Consider the following 15,038-nt stretch of genomic DNA (forward strand, 5'->3'; position numbering starts at 1 on the left):
AGGTAGCTCCTCGTGCTACCGGACACTACCGGACACTAGCAAAACTAGAGAAGAATCAGTCAGGAAGGATAAGGAGGGAGCAATTGTCTGTGGCCACCACCTACAAAACCATTCCAGTTGGGGACTGTCTTGGGGACTGTCTTGCTGTTGCCACTCCAGTGTACCTGTTGTCACTTTCATTTGCACCAAAGCAGGTGACATCGATTCACAATCGCTTATGCTTCTTAAATGGTCAGATTGATATCCCTGAAGTTTAATTGACTTGGTGTTATTCTGTGATAACAATGAACAGGTTAGGTATTTCACTTGGATTAATAAGTCAAATTGATCTACGGTTCAATGATAACACAAGTTTGGGATAGTTGTTTTCCCTTGATATATCAATCTATAATCACACAAACATTTGTGAAGATTTAGGTAAAAAAAAGTTCTAAAATGCCAATGGATGATGCATGTGGAAATACTTTAGTTTTTACTCTATGACACAGAGAATATTTTTGGTTTTTCTTCAAGACATCCAGAAGCTGAGATATGACCTTGTACAGTCGAAGAGTCATCTAACTTTTACATGGGAAATAATCTAATTGCCTTCTGTTAAATAGTTTATCTCTAATTTAAAAAAGGATTGGGAACCCCGGCAATAGACTATTCATTTCAGGTGACAAAAGCGGTTTAAATAATCAATAATCACTTCTTACATCTCTGAAAACAGCTCCTATTAGTGGTATATTGACCATATACCATACCCCTTGTGTCTTATTGCTAAATTATAGGCATAACGCAATGATATGTAACAGCAAATTAAGAAAGGACTTAATGTAAGACCCAGGAGGAGTTATCTCTCTGCTTCTTCTATTGAATGTCATCTAACAAAGCTTCAGACAGGATCAAATGGCGACTACAATACTTTATCCATGACCCTTAAGAGTATTGCCTCTTTTTGTCCATCATTTTAGTGAGTTTGCAATGCCAAACATAAGCAAAATTACACAATGTCTGAATAATTTTGGTTCCGGCTCTGGCCTTACCTTCATACACAGCAGAGAAGCCCTTCCCTACCCAGTTACTGCTGCTGCGGAACTCAATCCACAACCGACTGTCGATGGAGATAATTGGTTCAGGCAGCTTATCCCCACAAAAACGACCTGGAACACACAAAACAGCCTACCTAATTACATTCCACAACATTTCTTCATCCACACCGGTGTTCAATTTAAAACTGTTTTCAGCTTCACTGAACCATATTTTTTTGACTTTCTTCCAAAGATTCCTGACCTTTCAGAGGAGCTTTCCTTGAGTATCCATCTCTGATCTCGACATGGTCATACCAACATAGGTGACTCCTGTACAGATCCATGGAGGTGAAGTTGAGAATGATCTTAAAAATCAAGGAAGGATGATGATTACTGTTAATGACACACTCCAAATACACTGCTAAAAAAAATTAAGAGAACACTTAAATCGCACATCAGGTCTCGATGAAGGAAATACAGTGGGGAGAACAAGTATTTCATACACTGCTGATTTTGCAGGTTTTCCCACTTAAAAAGCATGTAGAAGTCTGTAATTTTTATCATAGTTACTCTTCAACTGTGAGTGACGGAATCATTGTATGATTTTTAAGTAATTAATTTGCATTTTATTGCATGACATAAGTATTTGATACATCAGAAAAGCAGAACTTAATATTTGGTACAGAAACCTTGCAATTACAGAGATCATATGTTTCCTGTAGATCTTGACCAGGTTTGCACACACTGCAGCAGGGATTTTGGCCCACTCCTCCATACAGACCTTCTCCAGATCCTTGAGGTTTCGGGGCTGTCGCTGGGCAATATGGACTTTCAGCTCCCTCCAAGGATTTTCTATTGGGTTCGGGTCTGGAGACTGGCTAGGCCACTCCAGGACCTTGAGATGCCTCTTACGGAGCCACTCCTTAGTTGCCCTGGCTGTGTGTTTCGGCTCGTTGTCATGCTGGAAGACCCAGCCATGACCCATCTTCAATGCTCTTACTGAAGGAATCTCGCGATACATGGCCCCATCCATCCTCCCCTCAATACGGTGCAGTCGTCCTGTCCTCTTTGCAGAAAAGCATCCCCAAAGAATGATGTTTACACCTCCATGCTTCACGGTTGGGATGGTGTTCTTGGGATGGTACTCATCCTTCTTCTTCCTCCAAACACGGGTGGAGTTTAGACCAAAAAGCTCTATTTTTGTCTCATCAGCCCACATTAACTTCTCCCATTCCTCCTCTGGATATCCAGATGGTCATTAACTTTTTTCATTTTCTATGCGCCAACAGTTTTTGCCTTCTCACCAAGCTGCTTGCCTATTGTCCTGTAACCCATCCCAGCCATGTGCAGGTCTAAAATGTTATCCCTGATGTCCTTACACAGCTCTCTGGTCTTGGCCATTGTGGAGAGGTTGGAGTCTGTTTGATTGAGTGTGTGGACAGGTGTCTTTTATACAGGTAACAAGTTCAAACAGGTGCAGTTAATACAGGTAATGAGTGGAGAACAGGAGGGCTTCTTAAAGAAAAACGAACAGGTCTGTGAGAGCCGGAATTCTTACTGGTTGGTAGGAGATCAAATACTTATGTCATGCAATAAAATGCAAATAATTTTTTTTAAAATAATTCAATGTGATTTTCTGGACTTTGGTTTAAGATTCCATCTCTCATAGTTGAAGAGTACCTATGATAAAAATTACAGACTTCTACATGCTTTGTAAGTAGGAAAACCTGCAAAATAGGTAGTGTATCAAAGACTGGTTCTCCCCACTGCATATTAAAGATAAAAATATTTACTGTACAATGTGACAACAAAATGACATAATGGTCAATGGAAACCAAAATCACCAACTGATTGAGGGCTGGATTCAAACGCACACCGAAAATCCAAGTAAACAATTGAAATCACAGGCTGTTCCAACTTGTGTGAATTTCATCATGGCAACTAATAATGTGACTCAGTAGTGTGTGTGGCGTCCACGTGCCTGTATGCACTCCCGAAAATGTCTGGGCATGCTCCTGATGAGACAGTGGATGGTGTCCCGGGAGATCTCTCCTCCCAGACGTGGATCAGGACATCAGTGAGCTCCTGGACAGTGTGTGGCACTACTTGGTGGTGTCGGATGCACCGATACATAACGTCCCAGAGGTTCTCAATTGGATTCAGGTCTGGGGATTTTGAGGGCCAGTCAATCCAGCAATGCCTTCATCATCCAGGAACAGCCTAAACACTGTGGCCACATGAGGCCAGGCATTGTCCGGCACCAGGAGGAACCCAGGGCCCACTGTATTTCATCCCAGTACCTAACAGCAGTCAGGGTACCGTTGGCTAGCACATGGAGGTCTGTGCGACCCTCCAAGAATATGCCTAACCCAAACTGGTCATGCTGGAATGACGTTGCAGGCAGCATAAATTCACCACGGCGTCTCCAGACTCTTTCACGTCTGTCACGTGCTCAGTGTGAACCTACTCTCATCTGTGATCACAGGTCCCACTAAATTGTCTATGGCCACCACCTACAAAACCATTCCTTTTTTGGGGTTGTCTTGCTGTTGCCTCTCCAGCGCACCTGTTGTAACTTTCAGTTGCACCAAAACAGGTGACATTGATTCTCAATCGCTTATGCTTCCTAACTGGACAGATTGATATCTCTGAAGTTTAACTGACTTGTTGTTATACTGTGATGAGAATGTGTTCCCTTAATCTTTTTGGAACAGTGTAGTTTAAACATGGTAAGAGCACAACAATCTAGGGAGATTATGTAAGATTTTATTATCCTAAGGCAGGGCTGCCCAACCCTGTTCCTGGAGCTCTACTTTCCTTTTCTCTTCAAAACCGTTTGTGTCTAATCCGGTTATCCTTTTCATCCAGCTAATTATTATCAGGTGTGGCAAATTAGAGTTGGAGAGAAAACCAACAGGACAGTGGAGCCCTGTCCGAAATATTACTTAGTTATAACTACTGACATACAGTAAATAAAGCAATTCTTCCAAGACTGATGTTAAGTTTCTATCTCTGTTAGTTTTCCATGGCTTCTTCATGCCTCCCACCTTTTCCCCTGGTGTAACCGATATTCTCCAGATGCAGTGCATGTAAGCTGAGTATCCGTTAGGGAAGCCAGGAGAGGAGAAGTTCCCACTGCTTTCCTGCAGACTGTCTCCACATCCTATCCACAAAGAGAAACACATTAACTTCAGGACCACGTCAACCAGTGTAGGAACAAGCAAATGTTTTTTTGTCTAACAAGGTCTACATTTTAGCAGCAGCATAGAGAAAAAGCAATTTAGTAGCCAATTTCCACTAAAGGCAAATCGCAGAAGAAAGCAAGTTGATTCAACAATTATAATCCTGAAAGTTAATTTGATAATGTTTATGGGCATTTGATTCACTTTTACATTTAAATGTTTACTCCAGTGTTGGTGTAATGGGCATTACAGACATTGTGGTAGATGGGAATTTTGAGGTGCATTATTCAGTGATGTAACCCAATGTTTTGAGCTAGTGTTAACTGACATTCATTGGTTTTCTAAAAGCATGTATTATTACACTATTTGCTATTAAGATTTAAAGAATGTCTATATTGAATGTACGATTCATGAATTAAACAATATTTAGTTAGACTGCAATACTTTATTACATTTGTTTTGATGTTTAAATTAAAGCACAGAAGAATCACTAATGAGATGTATTTGCATCAGACCTACATTAGAAGTGATGCATAGTAGGAGTCATATAAAATTACATTCAAAGGATGCCACCAAAAGAAAACAAAATGTGTTGCTTATGAGCATCTCTTTTGCCTGCACTTCAAAGCCTTTTTATTCATGGTTGCAGGACAGTCACTCAGTCGCATTGTTGCCATGATTCTAGACACCTCAGCCATATTGATGACCTGAGGTTGAACAGCTGCTAATTACTGTTTAGACTAAATTACACTATAGGGCCTTGGAATGATGCAAATATTGCTAATGTTGGCTAATAATCAGTATTAAAAAAATCTGCCATCTCCATCATATCAAATGTACATTGACAGATGGCAATGTTGCCATTGGCTAGCAAAGTATGTCGAGAATAAAGAATAGCTAATCTTGAATTTCCCTTAATATCAACAAGCTAGTCAATGTGTTGCATCTGAAATAAAAATGATAACAGGTTATTTGCCTTCTTTAGATGCGGTATTGTGTTTTCAAGCCATATTATTGCACTTTAAACCAGGTCATATATGGTCCCATTGAGAAAGAATAGCATAGAATTCTCTGTTGAACATTCAAAGCAGTATTGTGACGTAACATGCAATCTATGAATGAGAATTTTAGAATGTTCAATATTTCAAACTGATGGAAGTTTCTGTCAACTGCCAGTTGTTGCTAGACTCAGAAAAAATATTGCTAGTAAAATGTAGCACTTGCTGAAAGACAGCCTCAAGGTCCAGTCTTCAGGGGGAAAACAAGGAGGTTAATGAGCACCAGAAGCTGCGTGAAGACGTTGGGCAGTTTTGATCCATAGAGCTGTAGGCTAAATGTGTCTGGTACAATTCTCAAATGTCCTGCTTTAAATTTTTCTAACAGAAGCCCTGGCACAGAAGTCTTTAGACCTTTTATTCAATACTTTGTAGAAGTCACAGTCACAGCTTCAAGTTGTCTTGGGTATGCCTCTACCAGCAGTTTACACCTAGATTTTGGCAATTTCCCCCATTCAAAATGGGAAATGTTTCCATGTAGATCCTCTCAAGATGTGTCAGATTGGTTGGGGAATTTCAGTGAACTGTGGTCTTCTGGTCCTCCCACAGATCTTAATGGGGTTCAAGTCCATGCTTTACCTGGGCCACTTAAGTGCATTCACAGACTCCACTCCAGCATTGTTTTGTATTTGTGTATCTGGTCTTTGTCTTGCTGAAAGATTAATCTTGGTCTCATCCATCAGACCAAATAAAAAATGTTCATGCCCTCAGAGTCCTATCATAAGTATTGTACTCAGGAATGGCCCTCTGTGCATTGTGTCCAAATAAAGCTGGCCTACTACGTTAAATAGTCCAACCTTGTGAGAGATGTAATACATTATAAACATGCTTATTAGTTTTGTTTAAACTCCCACCTGCGGTCCACTGTAATGATCACACAATGTTAAATCTTTTGGAGATTTACCGATTGGTCCCAGTCATTACGTGAGAAATCACAGTATAATCTGAATGTTGCTTTCATTTTGGTGCAAACTTTTCCTTGGTTATTATATTAACAAGAACAAAAACCTTTGTAAACTGAAAACAAGATTTAAGTGAAAAGTAGATTGTGGCACCCCTTAAATACAGGACTAATTTTAGATGGGATTGCTACTTATTCTTTGGTCTGTGTAAAAATGTTCCCTGTTATAATCTAACGGTGGGTCACAAAGCAAACATTTTTCGGAGCTCCTGCTCTAGATAACTGAACAAACCATGGAAGCTTACTTTTAGGAAAAAAATCTATTCATAAAAGAGTACATGAAAGAAATTGTTGTCTCCATGTCTTTAAATCCTCATATATTACTTCCTTGCTCACTTTCATCTGAAAGAAATACACCTCTTCTAACTGTTTATGTTCATTGGATCCTTCCAGGTCTGCTGTGTCTGAGTGTATATATAAAGCGTGGAAGTGAGAACTCTAATAACTCTTGGCAAAGGTCTGCTAATGCCAAACTATTAACAAGCACTCTGAAGGGATGAAAAATGCTCACAGGAATGCTGTGTGAATGAGGATCTAACAAGGATATGTTTTCCAAGAAACTGAGAAAGGCTCCCTCTTTGCTGCATTCCCTGTGCGCCACATCATCCACTATTCCACTCAGAGGGAGTTTTTCACTGTGGAGGACACAGCCACGCCCACCCAACCAGCCCCATTACTCTGAACCATGTACTAAAACCACATTCAACAGTTCTGGTCAGCAGTATGCTATTTATTCACTGAGCTTTAGTGTGGTTCAGAAAAAACTGTTTGCCCTGTATGACCCACAAGCAAATCTTTGACATTACTTTTATAAATGACCATTTTTAACTTAATGCTACAGATCGACATAATGCATGAAAGTCACTGACTCTTCAAGATAAAAAAAATAAAAAGATAATGAAACCTTTAAGTCTTCCTAAAGACAAACAGAACTATTACTAAAATGTTGGCCAAGTATGTTTTCCTTTAGAACAGTCATGCTTTCGGTTGACATTGTAAATGTATTGATTTCTGGAGCTTAAGAACAGAGTGTTGATTCCCAGCCATCATTCTAGTCATTGTCCTCCTGAGAGCAGCTGTTCTATTGCATTTATCTGGTAAAGAGTGATGACAAACTTCCTGTCCCAATGCACTGTTTACACTCTCTTTGCCGCGGAGTCAGAGCAACTGTAGCCAGGGAACCACGACACATCAATGGTAAATGCTAAACTATTTCCACACAATGTAAACTACATCTGGGTAAACAATGACTGTTTTAGAGTATACATTTGAGTGATATTGTGAAACAAAAAATTGAATACGATTTTTAACTCTCGGGTAGTTAAAGCTAAGGCAATAGTAAGCATCATCATGTCCACTATGCCGTATTCTCTTGACTTTATTTATATTACCATATGGTATGTGTAAACTCTATAGCAGCATGTATAGTTAAACCTATTTAAAATGCAGTTTACAATAATTGTGATTCTTACTGGAACACTTGTAGAGTTTGCGTGCCTGTGTGATATCCCCTTTGCTTAGCCTTGTCCTCTGGCCAATCGGTGGTCTTACACCATTGACGTCATAGCGTGGCAAGATGGTGTCCAAGAAGATTCCTCTGCATTTCAGGAGAAGAGACCGCTGTTAGATCAAAACACAACAAAACCAAGAAGGCACTAGCAAATACACACTGGCGCACAGTCTTAGAAAAACATGTTCACTGAGTAGGCATTGATGAAGCCAAAGAAAATCCCCAATACAAAACCTCATGAAAATGTACTACTTAATTACTATACAAAACCTATTCATTCATTAGTCACTATGTATATATATTTGTATGAATTGTCAATAGAATTACCTTATTTATACATGACTCAAGATACACAAGTAGAATTGTATAATGTTCAGTAGGAAAACTGTTTCCAGTGGTAATCAGATAGAGTTATTTGCCACTTGCGGTTTGCAGTAAATAAGTAGTCTCATGCAACTTTTGGCTCTGCTCCATGCACCAGGCCTATCAATAGTAATTTAATTTGTATTGTGACTAAATAGTCAACATTTACGAAAGGCCAAAAATACAACTCTTGTAAATATTACAGCTGAATAATTCTAAATTCTAATAGAAATCTTTTCCTTGGTTATTATATTAACAAGAACAAAAACCTTTGTAAACTGAAAACAAGATTTAAGTGAAAAGTAGATTGTGGCACCCCTTAAATACAGGACTAATTTTAGATGGGATTGCTACTTATTCTTTGGTCTGTGTAAAAATGTTCCCTGTTAAAAATATTTACTGTATTACAACAAATAATTGGATGAAATAAGAGACAACATTGGATGTATCAGTTACATGTACATTTCTTCTTTGATAGCATATGTGCCAATGTTTATAAACCAAAAAATTGCTCTTGTATGTTTTGCAAATACACTGCTCTCAAAATATTAAGGGAACACTTAAATCACACATCGGGTATCAATGAAGGAAATATATTAAAGATCAAAATCTTACTGTACATTGTGTAATTCGCTGAGAACAAAATGACCAATTGATTGAGGGCTGGATTCAAACTCAAATCGAAAATCTAAGTAAACAACTGTTGAGACTTGTGTGAATTTCATCACAGCAACTCATAATGTGACTCAGCAGTGTGAATGGCCCCCACGTGCCTGTATGCAGTTCCAACAATATCTGGGAATGCTTTTTATGAGATGGCGGATGGTGTCCTGGGGGATCTCCTCCCAGACCTCAGTGAGCATCAGTGAGCATCAGTGAGCTCCTGGACAGTCTGTGGTGCTACTTGGTGGCACCGCATGCAAAGGTTCATAATGTTCCAGAGGTTCTCAATTGGATTCAGGTCTGGGGAACGTGAGGGCCAGTCAATACAGCAATGTCTTCGTCATCTAGGAACTGCCTACACACTGGCCACATGAGGCCGGGCATTGCCCTGCACCAGGAGGAACCCAGGGCCCACTGCACCAGCGGAAGGTCTGAGGATTTCATCCCAGTACCTAACCGCAGTCAGGGTACCGTTGGCAAGCACGTGGAGGTCTGTGTGACCCTCCAAGGATATGCCTCCCCAGACCATCACTAATCCACTGCCAAACTGGTCGTGTTGGATGATTTTGCAGGCATCATAATGTCCACCAGGGCGTCTTCACACTCTTGTATGTCACATGCGCTCAGTGTGATCCTGCTCTCATCTGTGAATAGAGCGAGGCACCAATGGTGGACCTGCCAATTCTGGTGTTCTCTGGCGATTGCCAATCGAGCTACATGGTGCAGGGCTGTGAGCACAGGTCCCACTAGAGGAAGTCATGACACCTTCATGGAGTCTGTTTCTGACAGTTTGGTCAGAAACATGCACACCAGTAGGCCGCTGGAAGTCAATTTGTTTGGGATCTGGCAGTGTTTCTCCTGTTCCTCCTCACACAAAGGAGCAGATACCTGTCCTGCTGCTGGGTTGATGCCCTTCTACAGTGCTTTCCAGCTCTCCTCGTGTAATGGCCCGTCTCCTGATATCTCCTCCATGCTCTTGAGACTGTACTGGGAGACAGCAAACCTTTTTGCAACAGCACTAATGGGTGTATCATCTTGGAGGAGCTGGACAACCTGTGCAACCTGAATGGGCCCGCTGGTACTGCCTCATGCTACCAGTAGTGACAAGGACACTAGCAAAATGTGTGATGATTGTGTTCCCTTAATTTTTTTGAGCAGTGTATATTGTCCCCACTGATGTACACACTTTGATATACATGTGGGAATGATTATCCTATTTAAATATTGTTTTACACTTTTCAAAAATAGTAAATTCCTGGACATAAGATGTACAACAAACCATATTAACAGTCTGTTTCTGTTTTTAAAGAAATCGGTAAAGTCAAAATTATCCAAATTATGCAAAACATACTGTTAATATGGTACACAAAATATTTTTGTAACTAAACCAAGATAGCCCAAAAGCTGCCAGAGTTAGCAGAAAAGAGGGTGGAAATGGAGGTGGGGTGGGGTCAAACACATGTTCGCAACATTCTACTGGGAAATATTGACGTATTAAATGTGTTAGGACATGCATACTCTGGAGTGCCCATGTTCAACAACTTAATTGGATCTGCACTTCTCAAACAACACAATATCTTAACTTAGATTAAAGGTAAAGTCTAAAAAAAATTACAATCTGTAATGTTTTCTACTTTAGAGAACAGAAAACTATATTAAAATCAAATGTTTCATTGATGAGAAAATCACAAAAATGTGTTCTGTGAATTCACATCTTAGACGCACTTCCACTTCCCGATGCAGAGCATTATGGGAACTGTAGTAATCTGAATCATTCTACCATATCTTCCAGTTTTGAAAAGGCCATAAGGGAATAATTGCTTATTTGTTTAAATTTCCTAAAACCTCCAGGGAATTTTAATAACTTGGTGTAGAGTCAAACTGTCAAACATTAGTTTAAGAAATAATTAATGAAAGCAAATTCATGACATGTTGGCCTTACACCCAGGTCCCATTTAGGACTCTGTAATGCTTCATTGGTGTTACAATTGATACAACTCAAAGAAGAGACAAGTCAACCGCCAATCAAAAGCACACATCTGACAACTTCATTGGAAAATCAAAAACTTGATTGGTATGCTGTATTGATGTCAACATTTAGCATAAGGATTAAAAGTCCAAAAGAACAAGAAGATTTACAAAGAATTACAAAAAGTCACACTGGTGGCTTGCATTTTACTCCAAACCGTTTCACACCACTTTTTCACTTGGCACTTTTGTTAGTTTATCATATCTCTTTTTCTCTTTCTGCAATGGTGAGCAAAGACCTGCTCCCTGGCTGTTCCCATGGTGACATGCTCATCAACGCTAGGCATTTGCAAACAGAGCAGCCTGAGCTAACAGTTTAAGCACTGCCTGCCTGCCTGCCTCCAGTAGCCTGTATGCTGGCTGCCCATGAACAACACCACTCCAGCCGATGTCAGAGCAGACAAAGGGTACACTGGCAGGTCTTTATTTGAGTTGGCTCTGCTCCATGCACCAGGCCAAAAAAATCTCCACAGGACAGGAAGAAGGGTAAGCCTACGGTCGGGTAACATGCCCCATACAGAAAGCATGGGGAGCTGTCTTGTCCCCAGGAGACACTTCAAAACACGAGGGCTGAGCATGAAATCTTCCCAACAACAATCTCTGCAAAGACCCTGGCTTCCCACGGTGATTTACAGTAAGAACGCTGTGCAAACACACAGGCTAATAATAGGGAAACAAAGGGAGACATTGGGGCAGGTACATCAGCCAATCAGCATGCAGGGGAAGTATAACTTGGATCCCCAAACTCACAGTGACTTGAGAAAAGCTAACAGGAACTTGTCTCATAAAAAGACCCACTGACCATATTCAATACAATCCATTACTTTTTAAACCCTAAATAGTAAAATATTGGCATAAGGCTGGCTATACAAAGGGAAAACAGGACATGCTTAGAAATGTCTAATGACAAGAATGCGTAAAGAATTTCTCCAAACTGTTTCTGTGTTATTCCCTGACAAGAACTTTGCCTGTGCAGTTAAAAAAATAACGGTTTAGACAGCCCAGTCTGCATATGTTTGACAATGTTTGTATCCAATCTCCTGGTGGAGAAAAAATCAGTCGCGGTTTTGGAGACTCCAGTTGCCATAAGTGAATGACAGTTTATTTAGGATAGCTTTTAGACAGTGAGGCTGCAATAGGAGGCATGCCGGAGCGGGCCAGCCTTGGTGAAAAAAATAGGGCAGAAATGTTAGAACAAAAGGAGAAGCTAACAGCTGGTTCTCATATTAGAGAACTGTAGTAATGATCACGTCTGTTCTGGTCTCCCTGTCCTCCAGCTCTCACTCGCCTTGCGTGTGCCTAGGCTCACATTACAGTCATGCTGAGAAGCTAGGGCCTTTCAAACCGACTCCTGCGATTGGGACAGGGGCTTTACATTGGAACGACCATCAATGGTGCCGCAGTCTGTAGCACTAGACTGTTTGACATTTTGTTCACCTTAAAGACCTTTCAATTCTTTCTTCAGGTAGAATTGTGCTGCAGGTACCAGGAATCTATCACAGACTCATGCTGCAGGAGCGAACATCATGTTTCTGTTGTGTTAACACTCCATGGCAGGACATCCCCCAACAATGATACAATTGACACACATTGCATGACATAGGTGCTATGTAATCTTTAGTCTGGGTTTGTGTGAAATTGTGTGATAAGAACAACTAAATCTCCATTTCAGTTCCTTGTGGACATGATTGGCTTTGCTGTGATCCAAAAGATACAGCCAGAAACAATGTAGAACTCCAGCCAAAAAAAGACAAGATGGGTTCAACCCAAATCAGAATGTATGTAGTCAAATACTGGGCAGGTCTAAACCTCAAACAGGCCCTATGACACCACTGTCTTTGTCTGTGACTGACGTAATAGCATCTGTAGAGCTTTCCAGATGCGTCACAGGGAGACTATGAGAAATAGAGGTCAGCTGGCACATGGGGACACTGGCAAAGAGGATTATCATTACAACTATGCCACATTCAGTGCTCTCCTTTTCAAGCCTGCCCTGCTTTTCACTGTTAGTCTACACCTGTTGTTTATAAAGCATGTGACAAATACAATTTGATTCAAAGAGACAAAAGCTTTCTCAACCGATTCTATCTACGTGGCCCTTGAAACAAAAAAACACTGAAGCGTGCATCTGTCACTAGTGACACTGTTTTGTTGTGCCAAGCTGTTCACCACAGTCAAGGTTTAGGTCGACGGTGCTGCTCGCTGACGTGTGGCTATGAGCTTCAGAGAATGGAGAGCGGTATTTACTAAAGCAAGAACGCTTGAAACACACAAGTATTCTGGTAGGGCTCCTTTACCACTGGGGCTGCAGATGACCTTCAAATAGAAATGTATAATTCTACACAGACCCAAAAGGCACTTAGGATACATGGGGCTCATCCTTAACTTTTTGAAACACAAAGTACAGCCGTCTGATTTTATTATACTCCTGTCTTTCTGCTTAAGATTTTTCAAAATGTAGACACTGGTCAAACACTGGTATTTAAAGTTTATTTCTCAAGGTTATGCTAATTCAGATTAAAAAACTAGTTAACATTTATTTGGATAGTCAACCAGTAAATCCTTTACAAACTGTCTACATACTATCAATAACATTGCGATTAACTATCTATAAACCCTAATCTTAAACCTCATCCTAACCCTTTCCCTAACCCTAACTAACACTAACCTTAGCAAGGATGTACTTTGTTTTTTATTGTTTGTTGATAGTATGAATATCTGTAGAGTATCTACAGATGGTAATTTTGACTATCCAAAAAAGTTTAACCAAAATCTATTTATCTATGAGGAACATCATGAAGACCTGGCTTGAAATATATAGTAACAATCAGTTACCCTGCCTGAATAAAATAATATTCTGGTTCTGCCACTACGAGGTCTCCTAGCTTGGGGACTTTTCATCATTACATTTACATTTCAGTCATTTAGCAGACACTCATATCCGGAGCAACATATAATTAATCACAAACCATTTATGATGCTTTGATTACAATTTAGATCACTTAAATTAACTATTTAACTTGACAGAGTACAGCCTCCAGTCAGAACACACCTAAAATAGAATCTGTTTGTTTCTATACTCTTAGATATGGCTTAAGTCAATGTCAGGGAACTTACAAACATTTCTTAATTTCCACATACAGAAGCATATTTACATGCTCATTAGTGGTTGACATAAAGCACACTAGCAAGTGGAGTAGACCTTTTCGGTAACACCTGGAAGCCATGAAGCTACCCACCAGACACTTTAGGAATAAAACCCTATAACCTCCAGTAGAAGCCTGGTTTGTGGGATCATGTTGCTAATGACGATCAAAGCCTCTTGAAAAGGGCCTGAATACGGCACAATGAGGCCATTCACGCTATGAGATGAGTGCTTTTACAAGGAGCCTTACATGTGTATGAAATTGCTGTGCAGCCTAATGTGATGCAGCAGGGCCACAGGCGTTAGCTGCTCTACCTAAACCTGAGGAGGTTGTAAAGGTTTACTGCATGGCTGCTATCCTCTGGCAACAGGATCTAACCAGGGGAGGGATAATTGGAACAACTTGTGGCTATGGGTAAAGTTGGCTCATCAAAGGCAGACACTAAACAGTTCCCAAAATATATTTCACAGAACAGCATCCATATGAAGGGATTCAGGTACCTGAAAGGCTTCATAAAAGTAATCAATATACAATGAGGGAAATAATTATTTGATCCCCTGCTGATTGTGCATGTTTGCCCACTGACAAAGAAATGATCAGTCTATAATTTTAATGGTAGGTTTTTTGAACAGTGGGAGACAGAATAACAACTACAACAAAAACGCATATACATTTTTTTATGAATTGATTTGCATTTTAATGAGTGAAATAAGTATTCGACCCCTCTCAATCAGAAAGATTTCTGGCTCCCAGGTATCTTTTATACAGGTAACGAGCTGAGATTAGGAGCACACTCTTAAAGGGAGTGTTCCTAATTTCTGTTTGTTACCTGAATAAAGACACCTGTCCGCAGAAGCAATCAATCAATCAGATTCCAAACTCTCCACCATGGCAAAGACCAAAGAGCTGTCCAAGCATGTCAGGGACAAGATTGTAGACCTACACAAGGCTGGAATGGGCTACAAGACCATCACCAAGCAGCTTGGTTAGAAGGTGACAACAGTTGGTGCGATTATTCGCAAATGGAAGAAACACAAAAGAACTGTCAATCTCCCTCGGTCTGGGTCCCCATGCAAGATCTCACCTCATGGAGTTGCAATGATCATGAGAACGGTGA

General features: G+C 40.3%; 1 protein-coding gene across 1 annotated transcript in view; it reads right to left on the minus strand.

Annotated features, from left to right (window-relative positions):
- Window positions 1-15,038, minus strand: part of bmp1a (bone morphogenetic protein 1a) — a 48,784-nt gene that overhangs the window by 9,943 nt on the left and 23,803 nt on the right. Inside the window, exons 7-10 of the mRNA XM_010876434.5 lie at window positions 7,684-7,808; window positions 4,061-4,176; window positions 1,276-1,378; window positions 1,029-1,145 (exon numbers count right to left, since the gene is read on the minus strand). Of these exons, the coding sequence (XP_010874736.2) occupies window positions 1,029-1,145; window positions 1,276-1,378; window positions 4,061-4,176; window positions 7,684-7,808 (461 nt within the window). The remainder of the gene's footprint in view (window positions 1-1,028; window positions 1,146-1,275; window positions 1,379-4,060; window positions 4,177-7,683; window positions 7,809-15,038) is intronic.

The sequence above is a fragment of the Esox lucius genome, chromosome 13 (assembly GCF_011004845.1).
Source record: "Esox lucius isolate fEsoLuc1 chromosome 13, fEsoLuc1.pri, whole genome shotgun sequence".
Taxonomy (NCBI): Eukaryota; Metazoa; Chordata; class Actinopteri; order Esociformes; family Esocidae; genus Esox; species Esox lucius.